We start from the raw sequence: 20,565 nt of genomic DNA, 5'->3' as shown, positions 1-20,565 counted from the left end.
GTTGGATTGTACTGTGCCCATTTTTAAAGGGACAAAGCTATGGCCCATTTTTACTGCTTGTGCCTTGTTGGAAGTGAGACTTCTGCTTTAAGTAACCCAGAGCAAGGATGGATGCAGGGCTCAGTAGCCTTCAACCTGCTTCTAATGATGACTAAGATGTTCTGGCATTGACATTCTGATGACAAAGTAGCAAATGTTGTGATGTTCTCTGTTATGCTTTTGTTGTTCTCTACAAGAAAGTGGGATTGAAAAGGTAGAAGAAGAATTCAGTCCTCCTGTGGTTTAGAGACACCTTCTGAGGTGAGCTTGAATTACTTGGAAGTTAAAAACTACACTGATGTAAAAAAATGGAGTTTTATAAGGAAACCAAAAGCATAGTTTGTGACTGTATTGTCTCTTTATAAGTGTTGTTTCATATCACTTTATAATTATTATTAGTGGCATAACCAAAGCTTGATGTAACGTGGTCTTTTTTTTTAATTTTAATTACTCTCTTCTGAGTGGATTGGCATTTCAAGAATTTTTAAACAGCTGCCAGCCTTTTACTTTTATATTCTGATCACATGATTAACTGTCAATATGTTCCTTGTGTGGAAAAAAGTTTACTTGAGCTGAGTGTTCATTATCTTCACTTTAGACCATTTTAACAAGTAAAGAAGTAAAAAAGAGCTTGGCAAGAATGTGGGTTCCTTGCCTTATATAAGCTGGCTTGCCTCCCACCTCCTGTGGGCAGAGCAGAAAATGGAAGGGAGGAAAATGGTGGTGCTAAACTCCTGCCCACGGCTCCAAATGGAAAGAAGTAGAAATCCATCATGTTTACGAACTAGTGAAAGGGATGAATGACCATACGTGCTGTAAGGGCATAATTTTTGCCCTTTTGGCTCCATTCCTTTGATGGCTTATACATCTTAAATCCCCACCTGCTCCTCAAGAAAGAGGACCTGGGATGCCCTGGTGGCTCAGTTGGTTAACAGCCTGACTTCAGCTCAGGTTATGATCTCACGGTTCCTGAGTTTGAGCTCCAAATTAGGCTGTGCACTGACAGTTTGGAGCCTGCTTGGGATTTTCTCTCTCTCACTCTTTCTCTGCCCCTCCCTCACTTGCATGTGCTCTCTCTCTCTCTCTCTCTCAATAAAAAAATAAACTTAAAAAAAAAAAGAGGAGCAGTTTCTCCTGATCAATAAGCATTCAGATAGAGCCATGAAACTCTCAATATTAGGAAGCGAGACCCAGAACCCTGCTCCCTGGCAGAATTCCACAGCCGGCTTTTACTCTATAGTGATCCCTGGAGGTGACAAAGTAACAGTGTACACAAGGTCCTATAGGACTCAGGAAGCCACAAGGAATGTGTTCTATGAATTTATCTGAACGACGAAATCTCTCTAGCCCATTCCTTCCAGGAGAGGATGTTTTGGCATTGGCAGGGACCTGGGCTTGAGCATGAGACATTTTGTTTTCTTGTTTGCTTTGTTTTGGATTTGTGTTTTATTGTTTCCTCTTCATGTTTTGCTAAATTCCCAAATGGTTATTATAAATTTATTTTCAGTGTTTTTCCCTTTTACTTTATTTTAAAGGAAAGGAATATTGAAAATGAGAAGGCTTTGAAGAGGAACAAAGAAGTAAGTCTTGGCTTCTTTGTCTAAACTCTTTGACCCCGTAATTTCCATTGACAATGAAGAAAGGAAGAACCTACCAGGTAGAGTGAACTATAGGAGCAAAGAACTGATGTGCATAGCATGGAAAGAACAGAAGTAAAGTGCATAAAGGTGGTTGGGGGACAAATTATGAAGGCCTTTTAATGTCATAATAGTTGGAGTTTGGACTTTGTTCCATGGACAATAAGGAACCCTCAAAGTCTTCAAGAGGTGAAAGATGTGAACATATTTATCCTTTAAGTAAGTAACTCTGGTGTCAGTATAGAGAATGGATTGGGAAGGAGTCCAGAATACCAGTTAGGAGGTAGTTTAGTTTAGAGGAGATAACGATGATGGCCCAAATTAAGGTAGTTTTGGTTGAAGTGGACATATTGAAAAAGCTGTTGGAGAATGTATTCATTAAACTCAGTCATATGAAGGGAAAAAAAAATTACTTGGTGGAAAGTAATGCCCTGAATTGTGAGCCCTAGACAAAATGGTACAATTAATCCAGGGTTTCAGTGGAGGAGAGATATTCAATGTATTTTATGTCTGATATATTTTAAGGGTCCTTGTGACATCCGAATGAAGATCCAGACAGCTAGAATCTTTGGGCTGGGGCTCAGAAAAAAGGTTGACACTGAGGATGAATATTTGGAAGTCATCAGCATAGTCAGGACAGGTGAAATTCCTGAAGCAGATGAGGTACTCGGAGGAAGAGAGCATAGCATGGAAGAAGAGATGGCCCGGGATAGAACCTTGAAGTTGAGGAGTTGCCAGGAAAGAGACTGAGAAGGAGCCATCAGAGACAGAAGGACCACACTGCAGAAACCAAGGAAAATCCTATTCAAAAAGGAGCAGTTGTGGGGTGCTTGGCTGGCTCGGTCACTAGAACATATGACTTTTGATCTCAGTGTTGTGAGTTCAAGCCCCACACTGGGTGTGGAGCCTACTTACAAAAATAAATAAATAAAAGAGCAGTTGTTTAGGAAGAACATTGAAAGGAAACGTTACATTTTGGTCATAAGGAAGTCACTGATGGCCTTTTGAGAGGCAGTTTCCAAGGAATGAGAGGCAGGAGTGAGATCCTAGTTGTTGAGACATGGCCAGGAGGCAAGGAAGCATAACAGAAGCACAAAAACTGCTCTTGGGAGATATTGTAGTAAAAGGAAGAAGAGAAATGTAGCTTGAAGGGAAGAATTTCTATTTGCATAGTTCATGGGTTTATAAAGTGCTTTTAATTCATTAGCTTACTTGATCCACAACACAACTCAGGAGGTAGGAAGGGCAAGTATTGATATGCCTGGGAACAAAATGAGGTTCAAAAAGTGGCTAGAAGGCTCACCCAAGGTCATCTAGAATAAATAAGTGGTGGAAGAACTGAGTTTAGAATTCAGATCATTTGGCTCTCAATTCAATGACCTTTCCACTTTTCAAAACAGAGCATTTCTAAAACGTTTGCTCTGTTTGGAAATTGGATACAGGAAGGAATTGAACTCCTTGTTAAAGAGGTTTTGATCTTATCCAGGAAACAATGGAGAGCAACTGGAAGTTTCTGTGCAAGGGGATGCCATGTTTAAATCAATAACCAAGGGAGACAAATTTGGCAGCGAGGTATAGGATGCGTTAGCGGAACAGATACCTCAGGGGGTAGGTTACTAGAACATGGCATCCAACTGGACACAGCTCAGATAAACATCTATGCATGCTGAGAAAGTTATTTCCTTTCAGTTCTGCAGATCCTCTCCTGTTTGTGTTAAGGAAAGGATATCAGTTTGCCAGCAGTTTTTGACAGCCCTCAAATACTCTTGAATCTCCCTTTTGAACAAAGAGAGAACAAGCCTCAGACTGAGAACATCTGCAAGCAATTGCATTTTGCTAAAACTGAATTACATTGCTTTGTGTTCATTCTATTTGTAGGATTATTTTCCAGTTATGACAAGTAGTACTGATTTCTCATTTGTTCTTATTATAGAAAGGTTACTATCAGTTCTAAGTCAGGTGTTTTACACATATGGAGGAAAAACATGATGAATGTGCATTTTCTAATGACTAAAGTTTGGAAAATTCTGGTCTTGGAGACTATTGCAATAGGAGTAACAAGGGTTTAGTTCAGGGTGAGGGGATGGAAGTGGAAATTGAGAAGAAGGCTCTGATAAATATTTTAATGGAGTTAAAAACGAAGGGGATGGCTATCCTCCTAGGATATCTTCTGCATCATTTCTTGGGATGCTTATGGCTACAATAATAGAAAGCTTAAATCAAAAATGTGTAATACAAAGAATTTATTATCTCATATAGCAAGAAGGTCCAAGGTAAGAATCTAGGTTTGGCTAAGTCAGTGGCTCATTGACATTACTAAAAGCTCAGCTTCTTTCTCTTAAAAAAATTTTTTTTAATGTTTATTTTTTTGAAAGAGAGAGAGAGAGAGAGAGCATGAGCAAGGGAGGGGCAGAGAGAGGACAATACAGAATTTGAAGCAGGCTCCAGGCTCTGAGCTGTCAGCACAGAGCCCGATGTGGGGCTTGAACCCATGGACTGGGAGATCATGACCTGAGCCAATGTTGGCGCCCCTAGACTCGGCTTGTTTCTACCTTCCAACCCTAGCAAAGAAGTTTTGTCTTCATGGCCTGAAAATGGCTGACATGATTTGAGCAGTTCCATCATGACATAAGATGCCCAGTTCAAGAAGACGTGTCTTCTGATGATGAAGAATGAAGGATAAACCTTTGCCTGAAGTCATGTCCATCAAAATACTTTTCTTCAGGATTTATTGTCCCCAAATATGTCAGATGTCATGCATAAACCAACTGCTGGCAAAATGAAATTAAATTACCATTACTAACCTAAACTAATTAAGATTCATTCTCTGAGCTAGGGATAGAGATCTCTTCCTGAAGGACAGATTTCTCTAGATAATAGGGGCTTTGGTAACAAATGTGGTTGGTAGTCAGTCAACCATGTCTTGGACAACATATACCAATTATATAATTGAATTCCTCAAATTAACCCTTGAACATAAGTGGGAAGTTCTTGAAGCTTATGGTTTTTTATCTTTAAGAATTTTGTTGAGCTCTTCTCTCCATGTGTTGGATTAAGGCAGACCGAAATACTTCCACTGCAAAATGAACATCTGGTTTAGTGATGCACATCGAGGGCGCGATGCGGAAGGTCTGGGGAGACAAAGGAAAATAGAGCAGCAGATCATCCTAGAATCAAATATAACTCTGAGAAAATGCACCAAGCTAAGAATCTAAAACCTTATTTTTATGACATTTCTTGCGTTTCCCTCCTGGGTTGGTCTCCTTCCTTCCCAATGCCATACCCAAGCCATTCATCTTTTAGTCTCATAAAAATTCTGGTACCATCTGGCTCTGCCCCTCTTCCTTTTTTTGTCATCTGCTCACCTCCTGGTTTTTCTACCTCCTTCACTGAGGTCTTAGGCACTGATCTACACTCCATTTCTGCAGGCACTGAGGGTGACCTCCATGTCCCGGATACAGCCCTACAAACTAGCATCTCAGTTTCTTGATGGCCACAACTCCCAGAAACTTCATCTCTGCATCGGTTCCCACCCAAGGCCAGTGCTGCGAGCTTCCTCTTTGCCAGGGATAACCCAATTTCTGACTCCCATGACATCTACCCTTTTCATGAAAACTTCAGTCTCCTCAACCCTCCATAGCTTCAGGTCTTTGCCCCACTCAGTGTCTTCCCTTTTCCTGCCCAGCCAGTGTCGTTGATTGTTGGAACTACTTTCTCACTTGCCCCCTCATTTCGTGTGCACCCCACCTTCTGCTGCTGCACCCACACACACAGGTTCCAACCTTGGTCAAAGCTGTGATTGAACCACACGGCTCCAACATGGCAGGTGGGAAGTGTTGGAGAAAACCTTACTGCTGGGGAGACTGACACCATTAGATTTTCAGTCTCCAACTTCTGCTGGTCCAGAAATTTCTCTGGTCTTCTGTCAGCTTCCTTCCCCATTCTAAACCTTTATCATCCTTCTCAATTTTCTCCCAACTCCTACGCCTCTCACTCTGTTTCATAGACAACCTTGCCTCATGCTTCTCAGAAGCTGTCAGGAAAGATCTTTCTATAAACTTGTTTGCTCCCACATCCATTCTTCCATCCCCGCCTGAAGGTGAACAGAACTAGGTGTCTTTACTATTTAACTCCAAAATTTCTGCCTGTGCCCTTGGCCCTGGATACTCCTGATGAAGGAGCAAAAGGCAAGCTGAGGGAAAGGCACAAACTAACACCCTGTAACCCTCTCTCTCCAGGTGGGATATATGTGTCATTTCTCACGCACTCCTGGCTGCCCAAGAACAAAGGAAAGGGAAAACACGGTTAACTGATAGAGATCAGTTAACTGATGATAGTCTCGTCAGTCTGCAACCGTCCTAATGATTTAAAAGAAAAATGACAATCTCCAGAAGCCTATAGACTCAATTTCCTGGAGCCTTAACATCACCCTCCCCTCCACAGGATAGAAATTCTTTTTTTTTTTCTTTTTAATGTTTTAATTTTATTTTTGAGAGAGTGCAGGCAGGGAAAGGGCAGAGAGAAAGGGACAGAGGATCTAAAGTGGGCTCTGAACTGAAACAACAACCACAAAAACCTGAAAAACCTCTTTCTGAGCTTTTCATTTTATTTATTTATTTATTTATTTATTTATTTATTTATTTTTATTTCTGAGCTTTTTAAACAAACTTCCCCAAGATTTAACTTGTAAAGGAAGTCTTTTTGCCCAATTAGGTTTACTTTATTTGTTGTGTTAATTTGCTGATTTACGTATTTGGTGTGATATTTAGTATCTTTAAGATCATAAAACTAAAATGGGTAAGAATTTCCAGAACTAACTAAAAGCTGCATTCAAACTGAGTAAGAATTAGTAACATGGAACTAAATGAACTGAAGAAGATGCTGATTGATAGGTTTTTGTGACTCTGGTTTGAAACATTGCTGGTTCTCTAACGTTTGCTCTTCCAGATTAAGGAAACTTTCTCTTAAGATATCCATGAAATACAGAAATGTGATCAAGTATTCCTTTGTAAACAAATTGAAGCATTTAACTTTTCTTTCTACCTGAAGCCTCTGAAATTCAAAAAGTCTCAGTGAGTATTCTTTCTTCCGTGGCAAAATCACAGTTATTTGCATTAAGTTCAATAAGCATCTGTTCTCCTTGTAACAGGACACCACTGGATACATTGGTCATTTTATCCAGACTTTGACTGGAATGTCATGTTTGAGAGACATGCATAGACTCAGCTATGACCAGACAGCTTTAAGGAACTAAGGTTGACTTTATGAAACAAGGAGCCATAAATCCCCTTGAAATATTGGCCTGATACTTTGCTTACAGCAGCCTCACCAGGTGAGTAAAGAAGGTCACTTCCTGGCAGGTGCAGGAACCTCAGGATATTTGGGGACCTCGAGAAGAGGAATCTGCCCACATCTGCAGGTACTGCAGTCCTGTCTGATGGCCTGTATTTGGCTTGGCTTCTGCCTAGAGGGGCTACTAAAAGTTCAGTCGAGATTCCTTACGAAAAGTTCCAGCAAAGCAAATTTTAAAAGATCTTTATGATCCATCACTGTACTTGCTGAGCTTGTGTATATCATGTTACAAACAAATTAGTCTTAATTTTGCTATCTATGAAAATGAGGGTAATTACAGAGAAAAATTATGTTTCAATAACACATCTCCATAGATATTAAATTTTAACACTATTTATTGTAAACTAGACTAGATCCTGAATTCTTCTGGTTTCCTCACATATTTGGCTATGGCTCTCCAACTAATATTTCTAATCTTCTTCTATTCTCTTGACTTAAAGTCATTAAACACTAAAACTATCTTTTTCCTAAAAGCCCTAAGAACTGATGCTGGACAACGAGGTAAATTTCAAAGAAACTGCCACAATAGCTCACAGACAGACAATTTTCTTGCTTGTCATTCTCTGAGGATAATAACAAGACCCCATGGGCATAGGATTGTTTGAACAACTGGAAAATGGGATGGATTCCCCCAACAATTGTATATGAAAGGCCTTTTTTCACCATAGACCTATAAGTAGATAAAGACCATAGTGCTTTATTAAATTAGTCGCTTGAAGCCAGGTTAATGAATAAAGCTCTAAATGAATATGCAAACCATATCCTCCCTAAACCTGATCTGACAGTAACGAGCAACTGACCCCATATAAGCCCAGGGGACATGGTTTATTTAAAAGAGTGGAAATCTAATACAGCAGGAGACTTAAATCTGAAATGGGAAGGCCCCTACTGGGTCGTATTATGTACCCCCCCAGGGCCATACAACTAAAAGAACAATTCATGGGGTGCCTGGGTGGCTCAGTGGGTTAAGTGTGTGACCCTTGGATTTGGCTCAGGTCACAATCCCACAGTTCATGGGTTCCAGCCCTACATCAGGCTCCATGTGAGGATGCTTCAAGCCTACATCTAAACATCTCACTGGCAGCACTCGGGACTTTGATACTGGGCTTGTAATTTGCTCCAACCATTAACCTATATTTTTCTTTTGTTTCTATAAAATGCACCTCTTATTAATTACCTGATTGCTTACTAAACAAAACAGAGACTATATGATGGCTAACATGAACTGTTACACAATTAAAGCCTTAAATGACTCTCAAAATAGCATTACATTATTACACACTGAAATAACCCAAATGCATAAAACAGTTCTACGAAACAGAATGGCATTAGATGTTCTAACTGCTGCACCAGGGGGAGCTCGTGCTCTCATAGCTACAGAAAGCTCTGTATACATTCCAGATTGTCACAAAAATATTTCTGGGTTTCTAACTGACATGAATACTCAAATTAGCATTTTAAATGATCCCTCTCTTGCCTTTCATGATTGGTTATACTCCTGGACTGGAAGAGGATTTTTGTCCACTACCAAAGGACTCTTATTTGTGCTTTTTGTTATTTAATTATGTTTTGCTATTTTCTCCCATGTCTCCCTTCCTGGTGCCAAGACACATCGCTACAATATCTTCAAGCCAACAGATGATCCTTTCTACTCAAGGAGGTTCATGTATGTTGCCCATGTTGGATTCAGCTGCCTCTGTCCTTCATAACTTTCCTATACATTCTCTGACTGACCAATGTTGACCTGTAGATAGAAATGTCTCTATGCTCCCACTCAGCAGGAAGAAGTTACAGAAGATAAGACCTTCCGCCTTCAACAACCGTAAAGATTTAAGGGTCAGAATTGTTCAGGGGGAAATGCTGAGGGAGCAAAAGTCAAGCTGAGGGCAAAGCACAATGTGTGACTTTCCTCAGGCACTCCTGACTGGGCAAGAACAAAAGAAAAGGAAAACCAAGTGGTTAACTGATAGATATCACAGTCTGGCAGCACATGAGTCTCCCTCAGTCTGCAACTGTCTTAATGATTTACAAGAAAAAAAGCAAACTCTAGAAGCCTATACACTCAATTCCCTGGAGCCCTAACATCACCCTCCTCTCCACAGGATAGAAAATCTTATACAACCCCAGTGCAGCTCTTTCTGCCCATGGGTCCTTTCCCTGTGCTTTAATAAAACCACCCGTTTTGCACTGAAGATGATGGGGTTTTGGGTGATGGTGGGGTTTGGAGCTGACGGCCAAGAAAGAATTCTTGAAGACATCTTTGGTGCAAAAAGGTGAAGAGTGAAGAATGACCAGTTACATACTGTGAAGTTGGGGGAGGTAAAGTCAAGAGGAAGTTTCTTAAAGGGATTTTCCATATGCTAAAGGCTCATAGATTTCTGGAAGCCTAGCCATTGTCAAGTTAAGGTTGTTTTTCCTCCTGCAAAGCATTAAGACAGTCGGGGGGGGGGGGTCCTGGACTTTAGGGTATTGATAAGATTGCCCCCCTTTTTTGTAATTGTACTAAGATATTAGTACTGATGGAGACCCTATCATTTTAACCATTTGTTTTCTGTCCTTTCCTTTGTTCTCTGGCAGCCAGGAGCTCCTGAGGAATATTACATGTACCCCACATGCCAGGTGGGGTTGAGGGGTGGGGGTGGGGTGTGTGCTAGCTTGTGCTTTTCCTTTAGCTTGCCTTATGCTCCCGCATCAACGATGTCTCAAGCATCCCGTTCTCTTCAATCTCCAATTTCTCAATCCTCCTCAGCCTATAAACAAGCAGACGTAGAGCTCCGCTGACACAAATTCAAACCACACCAGATACAAATCTGTCGACCCCCCCCCCCCCCCAATTCTAGCTACCATACGAATGCTATTGTCTCTTTTCATCCAAACTTACTAAAAAGACTGGTTAATGCTTCTTGGCCATTATTTTTCACTCTGCCCTCCATCCCAACCCACTGCAGTCTGGCCTCTGCCTCTGTCAACCTTCTGACAGCACTCCAGCCAGAGCTGATGGGGTTTTGAAGTGTTGGTGGGGGTCTGGAGCTGACAGCCAAGAAACAATCCTTGCGATGCCTTCTGTGCAAAAAAGGTGATTTTATTAAAGCACGGGGACAGGACCGTGGGCAGAAAGAGCTGCGCTGGGCTTGTGAGGAGTGACTGGTTACATACTATGGAGTTGGGGGAGGTAAAGGCAAAACAAGGAGGTTTCCAAGAAGACTTTCATATGCTAAAGAGGACTCTGAAGATGCCAGGGGCCTTGCTATTGTCAAGCTAAGGTTGTTTTTCCTTCTAGCAAATCATTAGCATTAAGACGTTAAGGAGTTCCTGGAGAATACTCTGTATTTGCCTCAAATATTTGTCAGGGGGCTGCAGGTCATAAGGAAATTTGATTTTATCTACCATTTTCTTCTTGCTTTCATCCCCCACCTCGCTATGGAGGGGAGGGTCATGTGATATGGGAAAAAAAAGGCAGGAGAAAATGGCAGATGAAATTAAATTTCTTTATAACATGCAGCCCACTGACAAATACTTGAGGCAGGCAGAGTAAAAGGTCTCTCCAGGAAGGCCCTCCTGTCTTAAGGCAGCATGTTCAAAGCTGCACTCATTCTTGCCACCTTAAAACCACAGCTCCACTACGGGTGAGCTCAAGCAGCACCATCAGCCCCCCCCCCCCCACCCCCCCGACTCAAGGCCCCCAGGCTTGCCCCCTTGGGTTCTTCTCTTCAGAGCAAAGATTCAGAAATCAGACCGCCTCAGTCTGGATCCTGGTTCTGCCACTCACTGGCTGTGTGACTGGGGTAATTTACCTGACCTCTCTGTGCTTCTTTTGCTTCATCTGTCACATTAGAATAATAGTATTTCTTTCATAGGCTGGTTGAGAGCATTCGCTGTGTCAATGCAAAGTGTTTTCAAGAGTGACAAGCATTAAGGCTTTGTGTTATTACCATTCACTGCCTCCCTTCTGCTTCAATCACACTAGTGCCCTCGCAGCTCTTTGCCCTCTGTAACGTTTCTATACATGCTTTGAGTGTTTATCTCATTGTGTAACACAGGCTCAGCTTAGCTAGAAAGTCTGGGCTGGGAGTCCCTTCTCTTTCCTCCTGTAATACCCCTTTCTATAGCTGTCCATGAGTTTACTACATTGTACTGTAATTTGCTCTTTCTATGTCTTTCTCTCCTGCCAGCTCCAGTGACTGGATTTTATTTATCATTATAACTTTCGTATCCAGCGTAGCAACTGCGGTCTAGCACTTAATTGTTTTCCATATAACTAAGAAATAACTAAGTAGGTAAACAGTTGTTTCATGTTGATAAGTTACAGGTCTTAGGATTTCTAATCATTAAATTGCTCTGATCTGTACAGAAAAATATTTGTGACCAGGTCAAGGAAAAAAAACGTATCAAGACTCTCCCAGCAAAAGTGCTCGTTCTGGTTTTGCTTGATGGCTTTTTTTGGGGGGTTATTTCTTAACAGGCTTCAGGGGAAGTTGAGGAAAACTTATAGACACAAAAGAACACAGTGATGTCCCCTTGAACAAAGGTAGAGAGTGTCAAGGGTCAAGAGCACAGGTAGAAGATCTAAATCTGAACAGGAGAGACTCCTCATTCCCCGAATCTTCCAGAAAGGAAGTAAACAATGGATGTGGGCTGGGGTGCCTGGGTGGCTCAGTCGGTTGAGCTTCCGACTTGTGCTCAGGTCATGATCTAATGGTTCATGGGTTCGAGTCCCACTCAGACAGCTCAGAGCCTGGAGCCTGCTTTGGATTCTGTGTCTCCCTCTCTCTCTGCCCCTCCCCTGCTCACACACACACACACACACACACATACTCTCTCTCTCAAAAATAAATAAAAAATTTAAAAAATGGAGGTGGGGACAGATGAGTTTACAGAGACCTTCTTTAAGAGCTTCCATTTTCTCAGAGAAGTAGGAGGCAAGAGTGTTCACTGAACTAGAGAGAGAAGTAGAAATGGAGCAGGGAAACTGGGAAGAATGATTGACGTTGAAAATGGGAAAGAAAGAAGACAAAGGACAAAAACAAATTAAGGGAGGAGCAAGAGCTACCCTAAATCTTAAATCTCTGCCCTGGAACCATGTCGGGGGGAGGGCCCCGCTGGTATAAGAGATTTGGGAGAGGGCTCCAGTGACAGCAGCAGAGCATGCCCACAGGGCAGGGTCACACCAGGGGCCCACACCTGACTGGGGCTGTACTTGGCGTTTCCAGGAAGCAAGTAGGGAGAGCTGGTCTCTGCATCTCCAGCTTCAGGGTGAAGGGCACTGCGAGTGGCAGGTTCTGGGTTCTCATTAGGGACCCAACCAGTGTGGTCCCCCACCTGTCTAGCAGGGTCACCTGGGCCAGCACGTTCAGGTTGCTCCTGGGCACAGTGGCCACTATGTCCCAGCAGGTTTAGGGTCCTCAAAGTCAGAGCCCAAGGCTGGGTTAAGAAGGACTAGCATTGCTTTTACAGGATTAGAACCAATTCATACAGGAGACAAACTAGTTATTGCATGATTGTGATGACTGTACTGTGACCTATACTGGAAATCCTCTGCTTTGCGGGTGCATCTTTTTGTGCCTTGTAAGACCCTCCTCGGAGAGCTGCCATAATGAAACCTCTTGGACACAGCGCCCTCTAGTGGTCTGAAGGCCTCCCTGCACTTTTCTCTTGAAAATACCTGAGCTTTGTGCCCAGAGGAAGTGGGGCCGGGTGGTGAAGCAAAGTGACCAGCACTGGGACATCAGGGAGACGCCTAACTAAAGGGGTAGGTAAAGACCGGTCTTACTCTTACCTGGGCAAAAATGCCACCTCTGCCAATTATAAGCCCCATGCGTTTGCAGTCCTCATGGATTTGATTTACTTCTTCCTGGGGAAGTGGTTGGCGACCCATCTGCAAACAAAAATATCTCCTATTTGGATTTGAATTGTTAAAGACATCATCTATCAGAGAGAGAGAGAAAAAAGCAACTCAAGCAATAAATATTAGTTTTTATTCCAATTCATCCCAAATTCTCAAAAATAAAACTGAAGGCGAATGCAGATGGCTAGTGACTCTTAGCTCTGCTAACAGTTATCCCGGGAGCTTGGTTCTTTCCTAGCCAGATTTGGAGGGGGCTTTATTCTCAACTCTTCACTTTGTTTTGCTCATGTAAAGGGCTCATTTCAAAGTCCGGGAAATGGCTCCAAAGTTATACTGGGGCAGGAACAATCCAGGCCTTCCCTGGGCCACAGCTTGGCCTGGGCGGCTGGGGTGGGAAGACTGTCTCATCTCCCTGGCTTGTGGAATTTGCTCTTTCTCCCCCAACACTTAATCCCCCAGGGTTAGGAAAGGTAAGCACTTCAGGGTGGGGGTGGGGGGCAAGAAGCTCTTTCAGGTTACCAGGTATCTGAAGTTGGTCTCTCCCTGGGGGTCCAGACAGGCCAGTACCGCTTTGGTGGCACTGGGCTGGGGGCCGGTGCCCTTTCTATGTGTCTGTCTTCCGAGCCTGATTACAAATGCCTCCTGTTGACTTAGTCGTTTCAAGTCTGTGTATCTGCCTGACCTGGAGGTCTTTTCAAACCGCAGACATTCGGGGCTCAGGCTCGGCTTATGGGATGAGGAGACTTGGGGCAGGCCTAGGCATCTGGGCTTGTAAAATGCCCAGCAGGTGCCCACCCTGGGAATCACTGCTGCGATCCTGTCTTGGGTGCTGAGCACGGCCACCGCCACGGGTCTCTCTTCTGCGGCACGGCTGTGGTGAGACATCAGCAGGGGTCTGGTTCTCTGGTTTCAGATGCATGAGGCTTGATCCTGGCTCGTGGACCAGCTCCTGCCATCCTTGTGAGGCAGAGGAGAGCTCCCTCCAGGGGTCCCAGCTTTGTGCTCCTCGGGGCTTCCTACCCACCCTACCTCTAAAGTTTGGTACACATCCCCTCCCCGCACTGTCCCCCAAACCTTCATTCTTGCTTAAGTCTCAGTGTCCCAGCATAGAGTAAGGCCACACCTCCTGGAGATGCTCACATTTTTGCCTGACTCAAAGCTTTAAGATAAGGAAAATCATATTTAAACTTGCAGAGTGCTAGTAATGAGGACCTGGGATCAGGGACAAGGCCAGGATCTTCTCATTGATCCTGAAATGTCATCACACACTCCTGCCTGTCGCTGATGTTCTCATCTAGTAGACAGGGAAGACTAAAATATGACAAAATAATGGAGGTAAACTGTGAGAGCCATAAAGTGGGCAGACGTGGTGTGGGAATAATGAGAGGTCAGAGGCGCTCAGCACCCTCTGGAAAGGTTTCCTGCGGGGAAGCTGCGGGGAAGCTGGGGCCTTGGTGGCTAGTGAGGATCTGGATAGGTGACATTTAGCCTCTGGACTGGGCCAGCCCCCTCCCTCCTCCCTTGCCCATTTTCTCATCCCCTGGCCTCAGCTGCTATGACTGAACATCTTGTACGCATGCCGCAGAGAAAAGCAGGGCTGAAAACTCTGCGGCAAAGCCCAGGACAGCCTGCCCAGGCGCCGTGTTCAAGCCTATGTCCCAGCTGCTTGATAACCAAGTGGGAATGTTAGTAACGGACCTCTCGTTGGGTGTGGAATGTAGCTTCATGTTTATCTTTGTTGCTGTTGTTGTTAATCAGCATTTAAGTAATTATAAAAGTAATCCATGGTTATGGAGAATAAAGCCTTATACCAGAATGGAAGTACATAAAGGAAAAATGGAGGTTCCACTCCCCCAATCGTCCTCCTAGGTTCACCTCCTGTTGATAATTTCATGTGAACCAGACTCTTTTTCTCTCTGCACAAATACATCCCTATGCATATTAAAAAAAAAAAAAGAAGTCATACTTTATAATGTCTTTCAATTTGCTTTTTACAATTTACAATATATCATGGACATCTTTCCATGTCATCTTATTTGGACCTCAGCTTAAAGGTTACCTAGTATTTCAGTTCTTTGGTAGAGTAATTTGTTTCATCGTCTAACATTGGACAGTTATGTCATTTCCATTTTTTTTATGATTGTAAACAGTCCTGCAAACAACCCTGCTCGTCTATATCTTCACACACTTCTGTGAATATTTGTTCAGGACATATTTCTAGGTGAGGAATTGCCAGCTCAAAAGGCATACATTTAAAATCTTGATAGATTTTTAAGGGCAGGAGTTAAGATGGCAGAGACGTAGGGGGACCTGGGCTTCCTGCTTCCCTCAGACACAGCTGTGTTGAGGTCAGAACACTTGGAATACCCAGGAATACAGTCTGCGGAGTGACAGAAACATCTCCCCAGGTGGACGGAGACAGCTTGGCGGGGCAGAGGTGCACGTATGTGGATTGGAAGAGATAAAACAGGTGGGGTAGGAATGGAGGGGAGGTGACCCCTTCTGTGGAGTGACAAAAGGGAGAGAAAGAGAAGCTGTGGATCGTGGTTCTGTGGTTTTGTTAAGACGAGAGAAAAACCTCTCCACACCATGGACCGGGGAACAAGAAATACAGAGGGAGCCTTCTCTGTATTGCTCTACTTTGCAAATGACCATAGGAGCTGAAGATCAGAGTTTTCAGGGGTGCCTGACTTTCTCTGGACCAGAGCCACCACCATGTGTGGGGGCCTGGGGCGGGGAGGGGAACAGCAAACTCAGAGTGCCCAGGGAGAGAGCAGTCCCTTCCCTTTGAGTACTGTGGGACTGGAGACCATTTGTCAGATGGGCAGAGTCGCACTACCCCAGAAACAGGTCCTTGTGGAGCAGGATCCTTTAAAACATTGGGTTTTCAATCCCAGCCGAGTGCCTGGGAGGTGCTGTAGATTGTGGAGCAAGGCCAGCCCCTGCCTGCACGATTCTGTGAGGGCTGCCTGAACGACATGGCTTGAGACACCTGGTCCGGGGAGAAGAGACTGGGGTGTTGCCGTCTTTCTCCTCATCACCAACACAGGGGGCTTCAGGGAACAGGACAGCGGCCCTCAGTGGAGGTGGGACCTGGTTACATGAAACCCCACCCTTCCGTGCCTGGTAACCACTTATCTACTAGAGCAGGACTGGTACTGACCAAACCAGATGGCCTCTCCTCCAGACCAGCACAGCCACTGGTTCCAGGCACCAACAGACAATTGTCCTGTGGTTTTGCATGTTAGTCTGATTGTTTTTTTTCTCTTTTCTTTTCTTTCCTTCTCTTCTCTTTTCCCTTCTTTTTCTTTCTACCCTCCTCTTTTTTTTTCTTTCCTCCCATTGGAATCAGGCTCATACTTTCTGATTTGATTTTTGGCCAATTCTTTTAAAAAAAATTTTTTTTTTCAACGTTTTTTATTTATTTTTGGGACAGAGAAAGACAGAGCATGAACAGGGGAGGGGCAGAGAGAGAGGGAGACACAGAATCGGAAACAGGGTCCAGGCTCCGAGCCATCAGCCCAGAGCCTGACGCGGGGCTCGAACTCACAGACCGCGAGATTGTGACCTGGCTGAAGTCGGACGCTTAACCGACTGCGCCACCCAGGCGCCCCTTTTTGGCCAATTCTTAATATCTACCTATCTTTTTCTTTCTTTCTTTCTTTCTTTCTTTCTTTCTTTCTTTCTTTCTTTCTTTCTCTGTTCTGGTTTTTTATTTAATCAGGCATTTTTACTTTATTATTATTACACCTTTTCTGTGTCTCCTTTATTTTCCTCTCTCTCTCTCTCTCTCTGGGTCAAGCTTTACAGTTTCTTTGATTCTCTGCCTGGTCTTTTTTCCCCCTTTCATTTTTCTCTTTGTGATGGGATAAGGTCCCCTCACTCCCCTTTCCTTTTTTCCAGGGTTATTTCAACGAACAAAGCAAAGAACACATGATGGAAGATGCAAACAATCCACCATCACAAGCAGTGGGATAGAGCAGCCAAAGTCACAACAAGAGAGTGCATACAACACACTCCAAAAACACTTCCTAAAGTGCCAGACCTTGGAAAATATATGACCCCTTTTTAATATAGTAGTACTCACAGGTGCAGGATGTATAACAAGCTATTAAAACACGTAAAATACAGAAACCTAGCCAAAATCTTGAAATGGAAGAATTCTCCTCAAAAGAAATTCCAGGAAGAAATGACAGCCAGAGAATTGCTCAAAACAGATATAAACAATATATCTGAACAAGAATTCAGAATAACAGTCATAGGACTACATCTATTTGTAGATGAGCGCTCCCCTAATTTGGAAAGGAAAGAGACATCCAAGTTGAAGAGGCACTGAAAACTCCTTTCAAAATCAACAAAACAGGTCAACTTCATGACATATTATCGTGAAACTGGCAAAATACAAAGATAAAGAGAGAATTTTGAAGGCAGCTAGGGACAAACAGGCCTTAACTTACAAGGGTCATAGTTTCTTAACCTACAAGGGTAGTCACATAAGAGTAGTAGCATACCTGTCCACTGAACTTGACAGGCCAGAAAAGAGTGGAAGGAAATGTTCAATGTGCTGAATAGGAAAAATATGCAGCCAAGAATCCTTTATCCAGCAAGGCTGTCATTCAGAATGGAAGGAGAGATAAAGACTATCCCAGACAAACAAGAACTAAGCCAGCCCTGCAGGAGATCCTAAGGGGGAATCTGTGAATGGAAAGCATCAAAGACCACAAAGGACCAGAGACATCACCACAAACACAAAATCTACAGATAACACAATGACACTAAATCATATCTTTCAATAATCACTCTGAATTTAAATGGACTAAATGCCCCAATCAAAAGGCATAGGGTATCAGAATGGATAAAGAAAGAAGATCCATCTATAGGCTGCTTACAAGAAACTAATTTTAGACATGGGGACATCTGCAGATTGAAAGTGAGCAGATGGAGACCATCTATCATGCTACTGGATGTCAAAAGAAAGCTGTAGTAGCCATACTTATATCAGACAAATTAGATTTTAAAACAAATACTGTAACAAGAGATGAAGAAGGGCATGATATCATAATTAAGGGGTCTATCCATCAAGAAGAGCTAACAATTATAAATATTTATGCCCCTAATGTGGAAGTATCCAAATATATAAAACAATCACAAACATAAATACATAATTAGATATAATACCATGATTGTAGGTGACTTTAATACTTCACTTACAACAATGGACAAATCATCCAGGCAGAAAATCAATAAGGAAACAATAGCTCTGAATGACACATTGGACCAAATGGTCTTAACACATATATTCAGAACTTCTCATCCAAAAGCATCAGAATATACATTCTTCTCGAGTGCACATGGAACATTCTCCAGAATAGATCACATACTAGGCCTCAACAAAAAAGGATTGAGATCATACCATGCATATATTCATATCACAACTCTATGAAACTTGAAGTCAACCACAAGAAAAAATGTGGAAAGCCCCCAAATACATGGAACTTAAATAAAATCCTACAAAGAATGAGTGAATCAGCCAGGAAATTAAAGAAGAAATTTAAAAATATGTGGAAGCCAATGAAAATGAAAACATGACCGTCCAAATCCTTTGGGATGAAGCAAAGGCAGTCTTAAGAGGAAAATACATTGCAATCCAGGGCTATCTTAAGAAGAAAGAAAAGTATAAAATACAGAACTTAACCTCACACCTAAAGGAACTAGAGAGCCAGCAGCAAAGAAAGTCCAAAGGGCAGAAGAAGAAGAGAAATAACAAAGATTAGAGCAGAAATAAACTATATAGAATCTGAAAAGACAGAAGAGATCAATGAATCTAAGAGCTGGTTTTTTGGAAGAATAAACAAAATTTATAAACCCCTAGCCAGAGGTCACAACAAGAAAAGAAAGAAAGAGGACCCAAGTAGATAAAATCACAAATGAAAGAGTAAAGATCACAACCAACACCACAGAAATACAAAAATTATTAGAGAATACTATGAAAAACTATATGCCAACAAACTGGACAATCTGGAAGAAATGGACAAACTCCTAGACATCCACACACTACCAAAACTTTAAACAGGGAAGAAATAGAAAATTTGAACAGACCCATAATCAGTGAATAAATTGAATTAGTTATCAAAAATCTCCCAACAAATAGGAGTCCTGGGCCAGATGGCTTCCCAGGGGAATTCTATGAGCCATTTAAAGCAGAGTTAATACCTATTTCCCTCAAGTTGTTGCAAAAAAATAGAAATGGAAGGAAAACTTCCAGACTCATTCTATGAAACCAGCATTACCTTGATTCCCAAACCAGACACATACCTCACTAAAAAAGGAGAAGTACAGGCTAATATCCCTGATGAACATGGACACAAAAATTCTCAACAAGGTACTGGAAAATCAAATTCAACAGTATATTAAAAGAATTATTCACCATGATCAAGTGGGATCCATTCCTGGGCTCCAGGGCCGGCTCAATATTTGCAAATCAATCAATGTGATACATCACATTAATAGAAGAAAACATAAAAATGATATGATCTTGTAAATAGATGCAGAAAAAGCATTTTGGAAAATACAGCATCCTTTCTTAATAAAAGCCCTCAAGAAAGTCGGGATAGAAGGAACATACATTAACACCACAAAAGCCATATATCAAAAGCCCACAGCTAATATCATCCTCAATGGGGAAAAACTGAGAGCTATCCCCCTGAGGTTGGAAACACAACAGGGATGTCCACTCTTACCACTGTTGTTTAACATAGAGTTGGAAGTTCTAGCCTCACCAATCATATAACAAAATGAAATAAAAGGCATCCAAATTGCAAAGAAGAAGTTAATTTTCTTTACAGATGGCAGATACTTTACATGGAAAACCTGAAAACCTCCACCAAAAAAACTGTTAGTACTGATACATGAATTCAGCAAAGCTGCAGGATATAAAATCAATTTACAGAAATTGGTTGCATTTCTATACACCAATAATGAAACAACAGAAAGTGGTATGAAGGAATCAATCCCATTTACAATTGTACCAAAAACCACAAGATACCTACCTAGGAATATACCTAACCAAAGAGGTGAAAAATCTGCTGAAAACCATAAAAAGCTTATGAAAGAAATTGAAGAAAACACAAAGAAATGGAAAAATATTTCATGCTCATGGATTGGAAGATCAAATATTGTTAAAATGTCGATACTACCCAAAGAAATCTACAAATTCAATGCAATCCCAATCAAATTAGCACCAGCATTCCTCACAGAGCTAGAACGAACAATCCTAAAATTTATATGGAAAGAGAAAAGACCCTAAACCAAAGTAATGTTGAAAAAAAACCCCAAAGCTGGAGACATCACAATCCCGGACTTTAGCCTGTATTACAAAGCTGTAATCATCAAGACAGTAAATTATTGGCACAAAAAGAGACACATAGACCAGTGGAATAGAATAGAGAATCCAGAAATGGACTATAAATATATGGCCAACTAAACTCTGACAAAGCAGGAAAGAGTATCCAGTGGAAGAAAGAGAGTCTCTTCAGCAATGGTGCTGGGAGAACTGGACAGCGACATACAGAAAAATAAAACTGGATCACTTGCTTACACCATAGACAAAAATAAATTCAAAATGGATGAAAGACCTAAATGTGAGACAGGAAACCATCAAAATCCTACAGGAGAAAACAGGGAGCAATCTCT

The 20,565-nt window shown here is 42.2% G+C and overlaps 1 protein-coding gene across 1 annotated transcript in view; it reads right to left on the bottom strand.

Annotated features, from left to right (window-relative positions):
* Positions 1 to 4,193: 4,193 nt before the first annotated feature.
* AGXT2 (alanine--glyoxylate aminotransferase 2) overlaps positions 4,194 to 20,565 on the bottom strand; it is a 58,416-nt gene continuing 42,044 nt past the window's right edge. The window contains 2 exon segments of the mRNA XM_015544407.2: positions 4,194 to 4,807; positions 12,805 to 12,903. Of these exon segments, the coding sequence (XP_015399893.2) occupies positions 4,691 to 4,807; positions 12,805 to 12,903 (216 nt within the window). The 3' untranslated portion in view covers positions 4,194 to 4,690.

The sequence above is a fragment of the Panthera tigris genome, chromosome A1, assembly GCF_018350195.1.
Source record: "Panthera tigris isolate Pti1 chromosome A1, P.tigris_Pti1_mat1.1, whole genome shotgun sequence".
Taxonomy (NCBI): Eukaryota; Metazoa; Chordata; class Mammalia; order Carnivora; family Felidae; genus Panthera; species Panthera tigris.
This window is presented reverse-complemented; position numbering and strand designations above follow the sequence as displayed.